We start from the raw sequence: 19,542 nt of genomic DNA, 5'->3' as shown, positions 1-19,542 counted from the left end.
TGTCATGTAAGGTTTTCTTTGGAAGTGAAACTGAAAACCTTTTGATGAGTTAATTTTTGTATATTCTGAACTAGAAAAAATGCTTATCATATACCTTGAGGACTTTGGAATATTTGAATGTAAAAGATCTGTCTTTGTCTTTCATACTTACATACATATAATATTCATAAAAATCTTTTATTCAGAGTATCCATTTGTTTCTTTTCAGCTGTCTTGTTTCTGTTAGTTTATCATTAATCTTTTGATCACTTTCCTCAGCTAGAAACTTTGAAATAAATTTTTATCCTAAGAAATCTAACTTTTTCCATTAAAATCCACTTGGATCTATTGCTGCTATTCTTCTCCTAGTGTCATCACTCATTTTGTGTTAGTATAAGTTATTGTAAGAGGTTTCTTATCTGGTCTGCTCTCTGCTGCTCTCTCTTCCATTTTATGCATTTTATACTATAATACAATAATATGCAGCCTTGTTAGAATAACATATAACATTATTATGTAACTCTCCCATTTTGGAATTTATGGTCCTCTCCCTGCCCAGGTCTAAATTCTTGTCTGCCTTTTCAGTCTCCCTTGTCTTTTTTCCTCAGCTACCCTGATATCCACCTACTTGCTGGTCCAGTTCATTTTCTCTAACTCCCCTACAATTTTGTGTACTTTCCCACTTTCTGGTATCTTGCCTTATCTTATTTTCCCATCTGGAGTGTTCCTCCTATTTTCCAGCTGTTCAAAATCTGCCCAGATTGCTTTCTTCTCTTAATTGTTACACTGAGAGCCCTTCGTGGAGAACAGAGGCCTGAGTTGTTCTCTAAATTTTTCTCCACCTCTACTAGCTTCTTATAGAGCGTTTGCTCCTTTTTTTTTTTTTTTTTTTTGGTACCGGGGATCGAACTCGGGTCCTTGCGCTTGTGAGGCAGGCCACCGAACCATTGAGCTAAATCCCCGGTTGCGTTTGCTCTTAAGATCATCCTGTATTATATGTAAGGTCATATCTACGTGGGTTTGATTACAGAAACTAATAAAGTATTCTCTAAATAATGAAAAAAAAGAATAAGACTACAAGAGCAAGAAGCAATTTAAATATGTTAAGGGACCATTTTCATCTTCAGAATTAAGGATTATTTTAATCTTACATCATTGCCTTTTCTCTTTTACTTTCCTTTTTATTTTTATTTTAGGATTCCCTATTTTTAATGTTCATACAGAGATTTCTTTAACTGAAATACCGAATAGTTTCTCTGGTGTGAAAAACTATAATAGTACACAGGAACCTAATGAGATAATTAATAATGTGAAATAGAAAGTAAAGGGCTAAAGGTGTAGGGAAAGTGGGAAGGGTGGGGGAAAGATAATAAGGGAGAGGAAAAAAATATTAGAAATTGAAAAAATGGAAATGAAGTGTTTGTAAATGGGGAGGAGAGGAGGGGGTCAAGGGAGGGCAGGGACAAGGGGAAAATTGAGAATCAAGATTTATTATGTAAAGGTACAGGATCCCAATAATGAATGTAACTGTATTGTATACCTAGATTGTACAAAGAAACTCAATAAAAAGAAAAAAAAAAAAAGGTCAACCCTGTATGTTCTTCAAGCCTTTGTAGTCCTGCCAGAAAGTGGGCAATTGCCCAGCACAGGAAGCAGTATAATAGTAATCTAGCAAATATATAATTTCTGCTCTTGTATCTAGCATTATTTTTTTAGATTGATACTCAGAAGTCCAGGAAATAACTTTAGTTTATCATTTAGAATTATTTGGTTTCATGGTAAAATTTTGGATTATTTGAGAGAATAAGGAGCCCATTTTTATTTCCTTTCTACTGCCTTCCTTGTATCCATTTTGCTTCCTTTGAGACATCTGTCCAAGTATAGTCATGTCACTTAAAAACAAGGTTATATTCTAAGAAATGTGTCATTAGGCAGTTTTGTCATTGTAAAAATGTCAGAGTGCATTTATACACACCTAGATGGTACAGTGTACCCCACTCTGGGCTTTCTGGTGTAGACCACTGCTCTAAGGCTACTGACCTGCACAGCATATTACTGTGCTGAATACTGTAGCGCATGGTAGCACAGTGGGTATTTGTGTTGTCTAAACATAGAAAAGGTATTGTAAAAATATACTAGATTATAGAAAATTTTCAGCTCCATTATCATCTTACAGGACACTGTCATGTATGGTCCATCGTTGACCAAAACATTATGTAGCTTGTGACTTAAAAGAAAGCTTTTAAACCTATTTTGTGTGCACTGTTAGTAATTCTGGTCATGAAATGGAGCTTGTAGATCTCACCTAAAAGACTGTTAGTCTCTTAACTTTCTTTATTCATCATACACGATCATGTTTGTTGGTGAGCTGATATGATCTTGTCTTGCTGTCACACAAAAAATTGCCACATACCCCAGGAAGGTACATTTGAGTTCCTTTACTCTTTCAATTTTGGGGCCCTCTTGGTTGTGGAGTACGTAGGAAGGGAGGATCGCTTAGGAGACACAGGTTTAAATCCTAATAATATCACTGCCCATTTGAGTCTTTGAGTAAATCGTATGAATTCTGTGAGGCCAGGTCTCTTGGTATAACTCTGTAATGCCTGTTTCTCGGTATTGTTATAAGATCAGTGAAATAATGGATTTGTAGTCCCAATTGCTAGATAACTGTCAGTTGTGATTACTTACTGAACAGGTAGCTCCATCCTGCATTTGTAACCTAAATTGGAAAAATAAAATTGTTTAGGGTTTACTCTTTAATAGGAGTTATTAGTTACTTCACATAGTCACTTACTTTATTAGCATCTTTGGGAGTAATTTCAATTGATGTGATATTTCTAATAAAAACTTGTAAAAAATCTTGTAAATGAAATATTGATAATTTAAATTTTATTAACATTTATAAGAAGTTCATTTGTATGTTACCTTACAAGTGATGTGTCAAATGAAAATACTTTTATTTTTTTGTTTTCTTCTCATCTATTTAACCATTTAGGTTCTGAACAGGTTAAGTCTTACATTAAAATATATATGAAAGAACTAATGTTTAGCTTTCCTGTTACCTAGTGAATATTACATGTTTTAGCCATTATTTTGGAAACTGAATGAAAAAGACTCCAGCTTCTAAAAAAGCTAATATAGTGTATTAGGAAGCTCTCAGATTAGCTTATGCATAAGTAAATATGATTTCTTTACTAGCATTTAATTATAAAGTTTATCTTACTTTCTCATCACTGAGACATAATATCCAATATCCACAACTCTTTATTTTGGCTCACGTTTTCAGTTCATGTCTCCTGGTTCCAAGGCAGAAATGCAAGGCAGAAGGACCTGGGCTGAGGACAGCTGCTCATCCCTTGGCAGCCAGGAAGCAGAGAGCGAAGGAAGGAGCTAGGAAGGGAGATGCACCCTTCCATGTCATCCCCCACAACTGACCAGGCCCCACCTTATGACAGCACACTCAGCCAGGAGCTCACCAATGGATCAGTCCACAGACAAGCACAGCACCCTGGGATCTAATCATCTTCCCAGAGACTCTCTGAGCACATGAGGCTTTGGGAGTACATTCCAGAGCTAAACCATAGCAAGCCTGAAATGGTATAGCAGTCAGAGGCTACAACCATCAGAGGTCTTTCTGGTTTCAGGCTGATCCTTTCTCATCTTTTTCCCAGTACCAGAGTTTGAACTCAGGACCTTGCACTTGTGAGGCAGGTACAGTGCCACTGAGCTAAATCCCGGTCCTTAGAGTGCAACTTTGATCATGATCCTTTTCTTTTTAAAACTTTGCACTCCATTTCCATTGCTCTTGATATTCATACATTCCCATGTATTGATTAAGAAGTAGGCAGTTTGTGGGTATAGAGGATGGAGTAGCAAATGTCTTTTTTAAAAAGATATCTTACAGATAAACATGCAAAATAAAACCAGATCTGGTTTCAGGTAATGTAGAATTATTTCTGGGTTTATAAAACTTTGGATTGAGTGTCTGGCAAGTCGTAGACATGCAGAGTACTTTGCACATGGTAGTGTCTGATCATCTCTGTCTCTCTTGGCCTACGGGTCTTTTAAGTTCATTTTTTCCTTATAATGTAAATTTATTTCTTAGCTAAGCAACCATAGGTCTTTTAAGTTATTCTGTAAATGTGCTGTATTCTCCAGTAAAGTCTATCTTTGGGCCGGTTGCTCCAGCCTTAAGTGCCATCCTTGTCTTGGAGTCTGTGATATTTTTGCATTTATTCTTTCCAGATTCTAAAAAATTTCCCTTTCAAGATAGTTTGATGTTGCTGTTGCACTGGAGATTGAACTCAGAGCCTCACGCCTTCAAGGCAAGTGCTCTACCATTGAGCCACACCCCCAACCCTCACCCTTTTTTTCTTTCTCACAGTGCACTTTTCAGAAACACATTCTATTTATTAAAGAAGATTAACAGTTTATTTCTCTTGGGTAATTTGCCACCAGAGGGTGCTAGAAATTGCACTAGGCAATCTAAAGCCACCACTACTTTTTGGTGACATGATAGGACAAAAAAAAACAGGTTGAGTCATGTGAAAGACTGTTTTAAAAACTATATTGACTTAGTCATCATTTGTTTTTTATTCTTTTAGGTGTTGGGAAAATATCCCTATTAAAGTAATACGTTTAAAAGCATATGTTCATTAAATTGTCAAAATTGTTCTTCAAAAAATTTGTAATTTTACATCTGTGTATACTCTCTACGTCTTGTATGTGAAAGCCTACAGTGTTTATGTAAATCCTAGAAGTTAAATGTTTGTGGAATTTTATGTCATAATCAAAAGATGATTTCATATGAAGGTGTCGATTGTCATTGTCTCCCTGGTGTAAATATATTTATTATTGATATTGCATTAGGTCATATTACTTAGAAGGGAGCTCAGGGGCAGGAATTTGGGTGCATGGGATTTATTGTAGGAGCTCTGCAGGAGAGCAAAAGTGAAAGAGGTGGGATAGGTAGAAGACCCTAGGCAAGCATAGCGTCTAAGCTATGACTGGGACTAAGCTGGGACTGTTGGCTGAAATTCACTGGCAGTGTTGGACAAGAGTAAGGAAGCAAGCCTTTTGCACCTGTGTTAGTCATTGGCTTCCAGTTGCTTTAGTGGAGGTGAGGTAGAGAAGGGTGGCATGTAACTGCCCAGGAGAGACAGAACTTGAGGCCATTCTCCAGAGATGGGGCAACTATGGGCCATTAGCTCACCTAGCAGGTGGGGTATGGATGTACCTGGAGAGGGGAACTGGCAGGGCAACATCAGCCTCCCATACAGAGAGTCATTAACCACCACAGTTAAGACAACTATTTAGTTAAGCAAATAGCTTAATTTTTAAGATAGAGAAAGTGGTTCATAGATATGCTTTGTAGTCTTTCCTTATTTCTTGTTTTTCCTGTATTTCTCTTAAGTAAGATCTGGTTATTAAATCCGTGGATAGTTATCTACAAGTTTAGACCTCACAGTAGAACATGGTTGCATTGCAACTCTTCTTCCCTTCAGCTATACCTGTTTGATTTTCAAGTCATTTAGGACCAGGGTGAGAAACAGCCTATGAATTAGTTACATGTTTGTCAAACAGAAGCAGCAATTCTTCATTGATTCTTGATAGTATCAGTTACCTTAATTGTACCTTAAATTTTCAAATATCAAAAAATACATATCTATAAAGCAAAGTATTTTTCTTTTTTTTTCTTTGGTACCAGGGGTTGAACTCAGGACCTTGAGCCTACTAGGCAGGCAGCGTAAAACAAGGTATTTCAGCAAAATTTCAACAGGTTTAAAATAAAAATGAAGAATTTACACCACTTAATGTAACTTTTTAAAGTTAGCCATTATTGTGAGGATTTATAAAATTAAGAAAACCAAATTGTCTAAGTTTCAAAAAATAACCTTAGGGCTAGCGTGGTGGCACACGTCTGTAATCCCTACACTCTGAGAGGCTGAAACAGGAGGATCACAAGTTCAAGGCCAGCCTGGGCAATTTAGTGAGACACTCCCAAAAAGATGAAAAGAGTTGGGGCTATAGCTTCAATGGTAGAGCACCCCTGGGTTGGATCTCCTATACTGCTAAAGAAATAAATAAGACTGAATTAACCCTGTGAGCTTTTGAGCTTTGTCTCTTTGGTCAGTAGTAGTAGGCTGAGCCTATAGCCCCTTCGGAAGGATAAAAATTATATATATATATATATATATTTGCCAATCTGGAATGATACTACATGGAAATAAACCCATTAATATATTTTTATATAGTTGTATACTCACACAAATACAAACATGTATTTAAATAAGTAAAAAGAGAAGTTCAACTGATTAAAAATAGGTTACTCTTCTAAATTAAGGAAAAATTGAGACCCCCACATTATATTTGGTTAAATAAGCTGGTGCCTAAAATAAAGAAAAGAAGTACAATAAAAATATGAACTTACAGTAAATTTTTTCTGAAATAGGCTGAGGTAGTCCATTTGTCTTAGGTGTAGACATTTATATAAAGTGCTTTTACTGCTAGCATGGTGACATGTGCCTGTAAATTCTCAGCTACTTGGGAAGATGAGGCAAGAGAATTACAAGTTTGAGGTCAGCTAGGCAACTTAACAAGAGCCTGTCTCAAAAAAAAAGAAAGGTTAGGAATATAGCTCACTGGAAGAACACTTGTTTAGCTTTAGCATATGCAAAGTCCTGGGTTCAGTCCCCAGCAGCACACACAGTGCCATTCTAGATTGAATTCAGTTTTTAGTTTTTAAATTAACCATGACCATTTGACTCACTAGATTAACCATTTTAATGATCAACAACTGCTATATGGTTGGATCAAAAATACAAATCAGTACATTTTCTCATGGGTGGTAAATAATAGCCATTGAGAAAAGACTTTGCTAATAAGGTTGAAAATAAAAATAGTTGAGGAACTACCTATTTTAATGTGTTTTGAAGTCCCCATATTTTTTGGAGATGTAGGAAGTTTTCAAAAAATTAGAAACAGAGACAGAAAAGAAATGAAAATAGAACAAAAGCCAGATTAAAAGAAAGTGAAATAGGTCTTACAGATATCAGGGATGACGTAAATGTTGTAATTGAGACTTAAATCTAACTCTAGGTTACTAAGACATTAGGAAACAGATAAATTCTTCCACCTGTGTAATTATTATTTTTTTTTAATGAAGGAGGCCACATAAATTCATCTAGAATTGTGGCTTTCAAGCATTTTTTTACTATTACCCATAGCAAGAAATAGGTATGTTTTTGTATTGTAATTCACTATATGTGTATACATTATGTGTGTATATAAATATACTTGTACACTTTTAAAAGTTAATATTGGTATAATATTTGTTGTGTGCCAGGCCCTATTTTAGATGCTTGTTTTAGTTTAGTCCCCTAACTTTATGTTGTAGAAGTTACTACTACCCCTAATGAAGTAATTAAGACACAGATATTTTAAATATTTTGTCCAAGGTCAAATAACACATCTAGGATTTGTACTAGACTGTTCAGATTTTTTTATAAGTGTGCTTCTATATGTACTCATGTACATATGTATAGAAAGATAAAACAGAAATTTCATGAAATACATTTACTGTATTTGATTCTATTTCCTTTTTTAAATTTCTTATTGGACCCACTAAATTGATACCATCATCCACCTATAGGTAGTAGCCCACATGGGAAAAAACACCAATCTACGGAGACTTTTAACAATCACCGCTGTTATCAAATGTGTCCTAAATCATGGGAATTAAATAATAGCATGAAAATAGTATCTTTGACAACAGAAATCTATATTCTTTTTCTTTTCTTTTTGGTACTGGGGATTGAACTCAGCCCTTGTGCTTGCGAGGCTGGCAGCAGAACCACTGAGCCAAGTAAATCCACAGCCCCAGAAATCTATATTCTTGAAAACACATAATTACTTTTTATTTTGGTACCGGGGATCAAACTCGGGCCCTTATGCTTGTGAGGCAGGCGGTGAAACCACTGAGCTAAATCCCCGGCCCCACATGATTACTTTTTATATAGTCTCTTTAAAAAGTGATACACAAGATTAAGCCTCAATTTACTGAAATCTTTCTTTGTACGACCCAGTTACTACTGTAGTCCAAGTGAGATGTTTTGTTGATCTTCCTTAGCATAGATTTTTTAAAGAATTTACTGGGGTAGACAGTAAGGGATCTTTTCAATCATGAGATTTAATCAGATGTTTGACATGAGTCTTTAGAAGTACAAAATTATGGGTCAGTTTTACTGTTGAACTCAATATTTGTTCTTTTGTGCAGATTGTGTTGCAGTAACACTGAAAGGAAGCTACTTCTTTAAGAATCTTTTTCAATGATGGTGGTTTTACTGGGATACTGATGTATGTATTACCCTAGTGTTATTTACCAGGCATATTTGGCTGGCATGAAGCCACTCGGTGAGGATGCCAATTTCTAAGAGCATAACAAATGAAATTTAGAATTTCAAGTGTATTTTTGCCGAGTTCCATTGCTGACAACCATTTCAGTTTCATTCCTAGAATGAATGGGGTTTTGGAGCGGAAGAGTGTGAGTATGAATGAGTGAATTGATTGTCAGTGTTGGAAGCTAGTGCTGGAACACATCATGTGTAGGAAGATGGACATCCTTCCCTAAGTTAAATTACATGCAAGAAAGGAATGTGACCAGACATTGTAATTAGTTCTTTCATAGTTGTGCAGATTACAAAATAGTGACTATATATAGTTGTCACTATATTAAGATGTCTTCCTGTTCTAAAATGGTGGCAGTTAGGTTTCCTGAGTTCACTTTCACTAGGCAGTATAGCTAAGACTCAGATTTAATGTCAGAAGGGATTACTTCATCCCAATCCATTGCTCATCCTAAAAGGGTAGAGCTAGCTGTGGCTATGTTATGGATCTCAATTGCTAGATCTTTTTCCTACAGACCCAACTTCAACATTAGGTCAAAATTAACCTAATGTTAACTGGGGGGAAGGTATTTGGCAACACTATATTTTTAGTCGTTTCTCTAGGGTTTTTTTTCCTCTTATTTGCTTGTTTATTCATTTTTTTCATGCATTCAACATTATTTGAATTTCTACAGTGTACCAGTTCCAGAGTTACTTGCTAATGATACAAAGTGAGTAAAATCAGATATAGTTTGTGGTTTGTGGACTTGTAGTATAGAAGTTAGTGAAGCAATAACACCAAAAATAAAAAATTACATTTCTGATCATTTTTATGATAGAGAAATGCATAGGGTTATGAGACCCTAAAATAGGAAGAATTGCTTAGCAGGGAAGTCCGAAAAGGATGCTTGAACTGAAATCTGAAGGAGTTAGCAAGTGAGACCTTGGGAAAATACAGAGGGACAAAGCCAGATATTTTAGGAACTTAAGGTTATGTTAAGGATGTCCTTAATCATTAACAGCAGTATTCAAGTATTTTGAAGCAGAAGAGTTATATACTTTTATCAAGTTAGATGACCACAGAAGTTGTGGTTATTAGGTTTGGGGTGAAAGGAAGTTGGGAGGCATAACTAGAAAGACTGGTGAGTGCAGCACTATTTAACAAGATACAGTAGTAATAATCTAGAAGGATAAGAGGTTGAATGTCAGCAGTGGTGATATGATTCTTAAGTTAGCAGAAACTCTCATATGACTGACGCATTTGGTACTTGTGGTTTATCAAAGGAAGTTGATTCAAGTCAGAATTGTTAAAAATGGATAGATACATATTTTAGAACTTTTTCATTTAAAGTGTACAAGTATTCATTCCTTGCCAATCTTCAGCTATTGACAAGAATAGATTCATAAACATTTTTTATTTCGCATAAGCCACACATGTAATGTACCACTAAAATGAACAGTTTCATATTCTTTAAAGAGTGAGAGCTAGACACATTTGAAATCATCTGAGTATAAACCCTTTTAGATTTCGTAATTTTTCCCCTGGCTTTTTATAGTTATTTCACCCACACGTAATTTTTCAACAGTTCCTTTTATTTTAACTGTCTTGCTTTTATCTAATCCTTTCAAAGCATTCAACGTCATTTTTTTCTTTCACATTCACATTTTGATGGTTTATATAATACTTAATTATATAATAAGAATAACTCACCCAAGAAGCATAAATCTAGTGGGACAACAGTGACTGGTACGAAACCTACGAGGGAACCCGTCACCGATGGTCAGGGTGCAGCTGAGGTGTTTACTGAGGGAGAGGGGTGTATCAGTCTTCAGAATTGGCTAAGTAGAAGTCACTTAGAATTTCTGCTGTGTTTTTTTCTTAGAAGTAGCAGTTGAAGAGCAATCATTTATGTCATCAGTTTGATGAGAACCCAGAGTGTGTCATGGCTAGCAAGGAATAAAAATAATGTCTATAATTTTAAGTAGCAGTAATAAGAGTTTGAGTGACAGAAAACAATATTTGCAAGGTGATCGTGCCATTCAGATCCCAGTGAGAGCTCCATATCTAAGTTCAGCACCACAAGGAAGGATGTAAACCAGAAGCCTTCTGAGCAATGCTTCTTAATTTTTGTGGTTTATGACACCTTCCTCCAGAGTAATACATGCAAACATATGCACTTAAAAAGTTTTATGTGCATTTGATTACATTGCATTGTAAATTCATTGCTTTTACAGATAATGTACAAAAATATTTTACACAATTTGACCTCATTATCATTTTAAATATAATTTAAGCTTTATAAATTTAAATCTTACAAATAAAGTGAAAAAAGCTTAACTATACCACAAGTAAATTATTACAAAAAGACAGTTTTTGTTTGACACAAAAAAGAAGTTGAAATTGTGCAGTGTTTTTGATGATGTCGCAGTATGAATATTGTGTTTAAAACTTAGTGAATTTTAACTTTTCCTTATTATGGCAACAATTGCTAAAAATTCGATAATAGTAGCAAATATAGTACAAGTCCCACATTTGGAAAAGCAAGCTGAGGAGTTGAGAAGTGACCTATCCCAAGGAGCCAAAAATTGCTGCCCAGCACTTCGGTTCATATCATCAAGTCACTAAAGTCATTTTTAACATAATTCATCAACGTTGTGCTGCCTACATCAGGTAGAATTATAGATCCACATTTCATTTGGAACAGGAGTAACCATAATATATCTGCAGTGCTTGGAAGAGTTTACATAGTTTTCTTAACTGATGATCTCTTCTGAAATAGCTGCTTGGCTAAAAGAGCACACAGGTTTCTGGCAACATCCAACATGGTATGTGGAGGGCCTTGAATTGAAGGATTCGCTTCATTGATTTGGTCATAGATGTCTGCTGAGTCAGGACATGATCCTTCCTATCATTTGTTCTTCAAATATACTTCCCTATCTGCGTTGGTTGTATAGTGGTGAGCATAGCTGCCTTCCAAATATACTTTCCTTCAGTCTCCAAATAAGTAATATGTCTATCTCAAGGTCAGTAACCTCTGCAAGACTAATCCTAAGAAAACCAATTAACTTTATGTCCACTTTTACTCTGGACAGACTATCTTGGAAAGGAGTCAGCTCTGATGCAGTTGATAAGATTCAGAGCAGACAAGACTTCTGTGAAGGTTACTGGTAGAGCATTTGATACAGAAATGAGAGTCATGCTAAAATTGCAGCTGACCGCTTCACCTGAGCAGCAATTCCAGATGTGCTGCCAAGCATCTACCTTAGGGGCTCCATCCAAGCAGAAAGTACTGTTGTTTATCTTTTTTTTGACCAAAGGAATTTTCACCATCAGTAGTTTTTGTAATTTCCAAAAGATATTTCCAGGATAAAATTACTTTAATAATAGCAGCACACACATGAGTAAAAGCCAGGAGTTGGTTGCACTTGGAAGTGGTCATCTAGGTGCAAACTGAAAGAAAATACTATCACCATCAACTTCCATTTCAGAGGCCTCTCTTAAAATAGTAAAAATCAGGTAGGCAGCTCTGAGAGGACGGCCCTCTCTAGCAGAACTACTTCATTTTCTCCATCTGCTTGGAGCTGTAAACCAGCTTAACAAGGTGAGGTCTCTTCTGCAAGGTCTTGCCGGTAATGAATGTGTTTCCCTCTGCCTGGGTAGCCTTCTGAGTGCTTCAAAAACAAGGCTGTTTGGAGGCAGTTGTGTATGCAGCCTACCCTTAAGTAAGATCCTTGTCTGGAATATTTGTTGTTTGGAATGTTGTAAGACACCTCTTGAATTTTATTGATATAAGCATTTACTCAAAGTAGGAGTTCGTTGTTTTTTTGTTTTTTTTTTTTTTTGGTGGGGGTACCGGGCATTGAACTCGGGTCCTTGCTCTTGCAAGGCAGGCCACCGAACCACTGAGCTAAATCCCCGGCCCCTCAAAGTAGGATAAAAGTACTATTGCTTTGGTGCTAGTCATAGCAAGTATAAAAGCAAAAATGGAAGATTTGTGAGCTTCATCCTAGTTTTTTTCCCTGACATTTTCAGACAGATGAATATAATTGTATTGGCAGAATATGTGATTATTCATTTTCATTATTGACAGACTTTTGGACATTAGTGCATCGCAGGGAGGATAACTGCCTATTATTTGACCTTACAGAGTGTAACATGGCAATAAGGATGCCTTTGTATTATTTGACTGATAATACACTAACATCCAGTGCTGCCTTATGATTATTTGTAATAAAATACAACATTTTTCAAAGAAACACTTTATTAATCAGCAGAACATATCAGCAAGCCTCCTTAGTAGTGAGAGATCTCTGAATCATATTACTTAAGTTTGGCTTAAGGAATAAGGAGATTGTGTGCTCATTTTTTTAATATTTAAAAAATGATCTTATAGAAGAGTGATATTAAATCCCAAGAGTATATAAAAGGGCCAATAGATAAAAGATTTCACATAAGCCTGTTTCCACTCAGTATAAGGAATATTTTCCATCATTTATAGAGTCCCTCACCAGTCATGTGGGTTATTTTGCAAAACTTGTTTGTCTTAGAAGTAGCGGCAGTGGATCCATTCCACTGTGAAATGGCTCATTGTACCCTGACTTCTGTTTAGTGACCAGCGCCTTCTGTATTTGCTGACAAGATCATTCACTTAAGGGAGGCCACGGGAACACAGCTAAGAATATGTGCCCAAGATGCTCCCGAGAGGCAAATGGGATCTTGGGCAGTAAGCTAACTTTTCTGCACATCAATATTTTCATTTGTAAAATGGAGGTGATTGTCTCATTCCTTCTAAGGGTGTTCTGAGAACTGAGTGAGTTAATATATTTTTCAAGTACCAGATGAATATTGTACCGTTAGATGCCAACACTCCGAAATCTGTCACATGGCCAGCATCTGTGCTAAAACACAGAAGTGCAGTGCTAGGAAGAAGCTGAACAGCCATGTTTCAATGATGTTGAAGAAAGAATTTCTGCATTTGAAAGATTATACTCAGAAGATTCCATGCTTCTGAGTACAATCACATTCTGGAAGTTGGGATCTGACAAAAGAGAAATTTAGGGTAGGTCCTTGCATGTGTAAGGAACATGAATGTTCAAGGCTGGCTGTGTAGGACCTACCTTTATCCTCTTTTCTATAATGGCTTTCTCTAGTAGAAGATACATACACATTATTGGGATATTGTCTTTGGTATAGACAGATACACTGTTTTTGTTTGTTTGGGATTTTTGTTTGTTTGTTTTGGTATCGGGGATCGAACTCAGGACCTTACACTTGTGAGGCAGGTGGCAGAACCACTGAGCTAAATTCCCAGCCCTGTTTTTATAATTTAAATTGATGTTTTAAGTTCTGGAATTTGTTTCCTTTTTTGTTCACTTCTGCCTTTTTGAGGTCTCACCACAATTGTTACACATATTTACAGTGAGCTAAGACATACACATTTTTGAAAAATTTTTGTTCTAGAATGTATTCAGTATGCTTACTGAAGTCCTTTTCATTAAATTATTTACTATGGTTGAGAGTGTGGTCCCTGGAGTCACATTTCTCGTTTTCAAATCAGTTCTGCCTTTTGGCCAAATCCGTCTCTACTCTGAACCCCTTCCCTCATCTATGAATTATAGTTGCTAAAAGTACCAACTTTTCTGCTGTGGTGAGAATAAGTGAATCAGTATGTGGAAAGAGCCTGGCATAGGCAAGTCCTTAACAAATGTTGGCTCTCCTCCTTGGGTTAATACAGTCTAGCATTGATCTGTGGCATATCATGTGTTGGTATTATTAACCCAGTTCCCAAAGTACTGAACTGAAGAATATACACAGTATGAGAGCCTTTCCAATGAAACTATTCTTGTAGGTGAATTATAATAAAATTATGTGCTGAGTCAGTAGAGGTATGAATGAATATAGAGGTTGTGGATGGAGTGGCCTGGCTCAGAACACTCAAGAGTGGTCTGATTAAAACATTTAACTTTTTTTCTTGAACTCAGGGCCTCATGCGTGCCAAGCAAGTGTTCTACCACTGATTTACCCCCCAAGATCTTAAAACAACTAATTTCTAAAGTGAAATTTTACTTACCCATCCCAAGAGGCATTTGCATTTTTCAGAGGATTAACTAGAGAATTTAGACCTTGTGGGGATGAATTGGGGATCTACCTCTTCTCTCTTACAGTGTTTATTGTTAGCCTGCCCTTCCTCCTCCTTCATCCCTCCACATTTTCCTGCCCTGCCCCTTTCTTCTAGGAAAATAAATGTAGAAACCTGCTCTGCCCAGTGAGGCATGGTGCCCACAAGGTTTTAATTCCTCCGCCTGGGGAGTGACACCACATACAGGAGTGTGCCCAACAGAGCCCTTACTTATGAAAAATGTGATGAGTTTGACCCAGTAAGCCATGAGCTGCTGCCAGTGACACAAAGGAGCTTCTGTACATTGCTTGCAATTTAGGATCTTTTAATGTTTATTAAGACGAAAGATTTCCTTTATATCATGTTAGCTTATGTTGCTTTAGGCTTTTTAAAATAAGTATAGAGGAATATCTGAGGTACTTGGTTTATATGTGTATATGAGATTATTAAGAACTGTCTTGATTTTATAAATTTGTGTGTGTGTGTGTGTGTGTGTGTGTGGAGAAAGAGAGAGAGAGAGAGAGAGAGAGAGAGATATTAAGATTGAGAGAGAGGTTTTTATCTGATGTCTAAAATATCCTAGTTGTTCCATAATTAGATTGTGGTTGGCTGACCATAATAACAGCTAGTTTTCTACAGCTAAAAATATTGAGGAGAGGATAACACTTAAAGAGTAAAAGCATAACATTGCTAGATATGTAAATATACTGTGTGCCAGTCTTAGAAATACACGTGGTGTGAAGTTGAAGAACTCTATTGAACAACTGTATGAAACAGTCTCAAGAGCATGTTTTCTTTTAGTTGGTATTTTTTGTACTTTATATGAATTTTTTACTTCTATAAATTACCATTCTGCCTAGGTAATGTTTTAATCCTTTTTTTTTTCTTTTCATTTTCAGCTTATGGAAAAGTATTTCTAGTTCGTAAAATAAGTGGTCATGATGCTGGAAAGTTGTATGCCATGAAAGTTTTGAAAAAGGCAACAATTGTTCAGAAGGCCAAAACCACAGAGCATACGAGGACAGAGCGACAAGTCCTGGAGCACATTAGGCAGTCACCATTTTTGGTGACATTGCACTACGCCTTCCAGACAGAAACCAAACTTCATCTCATCTTAGGTAGGTGTCAGTTGTTATACTTTTTACGAGAACATCTCCCCCCAGGTCTGAGTTGTAACTCACTCAAAGGGCAACATATTCCAGACTTAAAATAAATGAAATGTTTTAATTATCATTCTTCTCTCTCCTTGAACATTATGCATTGTGTTCTCTAGTATGCATTCTCCAATGTGAATAAGCTTATATGGTTCTATTGCATACTCCATTGTTAATCACAAGAAACAGTTATTATTCTGTTGCAAGGAGCTGAATGAAGAAGTGGGCCATGATTTCTACTTTAGGAATTCTCAAGAATGTACAGGTTTGGGCTAACAACGGGACAATTATGGAAACCAATAAAGGCAAAAAATAAAAAAGAACGCAAAGACTTGTATTCCTAGAGATGCTCTTCATTTCCTGTCAGAAAACCTGTATACAAAAGGAGTGTCACTAGTCAGTCAACTCTTTGGTCGCTCCCTTTTCCCACACAGGCACTTTCTGAATCTGAAACTTTTCCAGCTGGACTGTCATTTGTGATCTTTGGAAAAGTTGTAAACATACATTGCCAGGTTGCTTTGTAGGAAAGTCGTACAACTTTTGTGTTCCTTGAAGAATACTGTGCTTCTAGTATTAATACTTTGCCATCACTGAATATTTCATTGTCCCTTGCTAAGTTAATGTGTGTGTCTATGTTATAATTCTCTCCCAGAACTGTAGCAAGGTTTAAATAGGCTACAGTTTCACATCTTGCTCTGGAATCATGAACTATTTCTTGAATGCCTATAGAATGCCCACCTTTCTGCTGAGATAGCCGTAGTATCAGTGACCTCATAGTACTACAGGACCTTCTCGTCTGGAGGCTGAAGTTACAAATCTTGTGTAACCTTGAAGATTAAGATTAGGACTTGGGTCTGACTCATTCCAAAGTCTGATTTTTTATTGGCTGAATAGTGCTGCCTCTATTCTTTTACTAGTAGCAATACAAACAAAAGTTTTATACAAATTTGGCAGTTGTGTTAACTGCTCTCATTTGGGAAATTATATTTTAATTTATTGATACCTACATTTGCATTTTCTTTTTCAGCCCTGGAGTTAGTTATACACTTCAGGCTCATTATGAAATGTTTATTAACTGAAAACCCTAGCTGTATATCTGTATATATGGAAAAACCTTTCCTGTCTTGTCCCCGTTAGTATTAGCACCTCGATCCAGTGGATAAATATCCCCTGGCCCTTCATTTTTGCCTTGTGTGTGTATCTGCTCTATGTTATTAACTGACTGTTTTCACTCTTTATCAATGGCCCATAAATAAAGAAATACAGAACAAAGCAAGAGAACCCAATTCTGCCCCAGCTCAAGAATTCATTGTGGACCAGACAGCATCTTCATTTGGTAACAAATGGCAGTGCTGTAGAAAGCTTGCTCTTCTGCGCACATAGACTTACTCGACACGATTTCTCTTTGTATATGTACATGGTGGTTTTTCAACTTAAAAGAAGAAAACTTTTCAGAAATTTAGAACACGACTTGATTATAAATTGTTTTTCTGCTTCAGTTATTGTTTGCAGCATTCTGATGCACAGCAAGCCATTTTACCAAATACTTTTACTAAACAGTAGCACTTAAAGACCTTGTTTTTTAAACAAATGACATATTTAAGAAAGTATTCTATTACTGCAAAAGTAGCATGCATGTATACAGAAGATGTAGAAAAGAAAAGAAAAACATTTTCATTACCAGAGTTTACCTTACTACGATAGTCCAGGACAGAAGATAGTTTGACTTGGGATTTTTCGCCTTTAGGATAGCACAAGAGCAATTAACACATTCCATAGAAGGCATACTTCACATTTAGGGTTGTGATCTTGTCCCAGGCTAGTGAAGTGTAGTCTGGTCATCTTGATGCTGGGCAGGGAAAATGAGCTGTGGTTCCCAGTTACCTCTGCGATCACAATTTAGACTCTTGGTGCCCTGTGTTGCTAAGCTGGGATGGTTCAGTATGTCAGTTATACTGACTGCATTTTCAATTTAGGATATTCTTAACTTACAGTGAGTTTATTGGGTTGTGACAATGTCCTAAATTGAGTATCTGTATGTTAATAGTATTTATCCTTCTAGATATTTTCTGTCCGTGTACATGCATGGTTTATCAAAATGAGTGTCTTGTACATAGTATTTGTAATTAGGTTTTTTTTCCATTTAATGACATCTGCCTTTCCCAGCTAATAAATTTTCATTTCATTGACTCTCCAGTTTTAAAATTTGTAGCTGTGTAGAGTCAAGTATGGTGGCGCACTCCTGTAATCCCAGCATTTGGAAGGCTGAGGCAGAAAGATTTCCTTGAGTTCAAGGCCAGCCTGGGCTGCATAGTGAATTCAAGGTCAGCTTGAACCAACAAGTGAGACCCTGTCTCAAAAAAAAAAAAAAAAGCCATATAACAAAACACAAAAATTTAGTAGTTTAAACAGTAAATTATTTTCTTGCCATTGCTGGCATAGCCTGGGTTTATGCACATGGTGTTCGGCAGCAGAGTTAGCTGGGTTAGAAGGACCTAGGTGGTTTTATTCTCAGACCTGGAAGTTGGTGCTGGCTGTTGGCTGAGCTGTCTCACTTCTCCAGTACCATAGATCAGCTTCTTTGTAGCCTGGCAACCTGAACACTGCTCATGAAGACTGTGGAAAGGTAGAAGTTGCAAGGCCCCCAGAGACTGAGTCCTACAGTCCACACAGCCTCCCTGCTGACACCTGACCACCTAGATTTGTGTCTTCAGGGGAACTGTAAAGAATTTGTGGCCATCTATCACATAAGCTCATATTCAGATTTTGCTACTGGTCGCAAAATTATCCTTTACAATTTATTTTTATTTTTCATTTTTTGTTTCTTGGCGGGGCTTTTTAGAGGGGGAGGGAATGGAATCTCACCACATTGCCCAGGCTAGTCTCAAACTCCTGCACTCAAGTAAGCTTCATGTCTCAGCCTCCCAAGTACTGGGACTGCAGGTGCACGCAGCATCAGCGCCTGGCCAACTGGTTTGTGTAAAGTAGGAATACTTACTTGGTTGTGTCACTGGGGTGTCTTTTAGCTTATTCTTGCCTCTGCGAAGTTCTAATTATTGAGAAACCTTGATAGATTGAAATTAAACATTGCAGGCTGGAATACATGGCAGGTGAGATTGTGTATTTCATATAGTATCACATTATAAGACACCTATTATCTGTTTGTTCTCAATTAGTGCTGCTTTTAGATTATATAGATGATAATCTGATCCCTTTATTATAATACTTTTTTCCCTTAGAAATAAAAATATTCTGTGCTGGTTTTTGACACATTAGGATTTTAACATAATGTAACATATGGTAATAATTTAATAGAACTTTTTATAACTTCATATCAATTCATAAAGATCTTCTTTGGTTTTTACTCCTGCATAGTACTCCTTTCCATTCCATTATGTATTTAACTGTTTCCCTATGACTGCATCTTTGGGTGGTTGTTTCTAATCCCCCCTGCCATGGTACTGGGGATTGAATCCAGGGCTTGGCATGTGCTACACAAACACTCTAACCCTGAGACCATATCCCCAGCCTCCCCCTCCCTTTTTAAAATTTTATTTTGAGATAGAGCCTTGTTAAGTTGTCCAAGCTGGCCTCAAACTTGTGATACTCTTGCCAAAGCCTCCCAAGTAGCTGAGATTACAGGTGCACACCACTCTGCCTGGTTTCTGATTTCGTCTTACAGTGATACTTCAGTATCCAACTAGAACGTCTATCGTTTTCCACTTGAATAGAAAAAAAAAAAAAAAAAAAAAACCTGTGGGCTTGAGTCCTGGAATGGAGTTTTTTTGGGTCTGTGGCTTTACCGCCTGTAATTTTGTCAAACATCCTTCCACAGAAATCGTGCCATTTTACTCTCTTACCACTCTTGTCTGGTAGTGTTTCTCCAGAGTGTATTGTCAAGAGTTC

The 19,542-nt window shown here is 36.7% G+C and overlaps 1 protein-coding gene across 2 annotated transcripts in view; it reads left to right on the top strand.

The window, feature by feature from the left end:
* Window positions 1-15,385: 15,385 nt before the first annotated feature.
* Window positions 15,386-19,542, top strand: part of Rps6ka5 (ribosomal protein S6 kinase A5) — an 86,734-nt gene continuing 82,577 nt past the window's right edge. For both annotated transcript variants that reach the window (XR_002025092.2, XM_019206367.1), the window contains exon 1: window positions 15,386-15,600. Coding sequence is in view for 1 of the 2 variants with exons in the window: in XM_019206367.1 (XP_019061912.1) it covers window positions 15,444-15,600 (157 nt within the window). In the remaining variant the exon portion in view is untranslated. The remainder of the gene's footprint in view (window positions 15,601-19,542) is intronic.

The sequence above is a fragment of the Fukomys damarensis genome, unplaced genomic scaffold, assembly GCF_012274545.1.
Source record: "Fukomys damarensis isolate Sample0158 unplaced genomic scaffold, DMR_v1.0_HiC HiC_scaffold_21, whole genome shotgun sequence".
NCBI classification, from domain to species: Eukaryota; Metazoa; Chordata; class Mammalia; order Rodentia; family Bathyergidae; genus Fukomys; species Fukomys damarensis.
The sequence above is the reverse complement of the archived record's forward strand: the minus strand, read 5'-3'. Positions and strand labels throughout refer to the sequence as shown.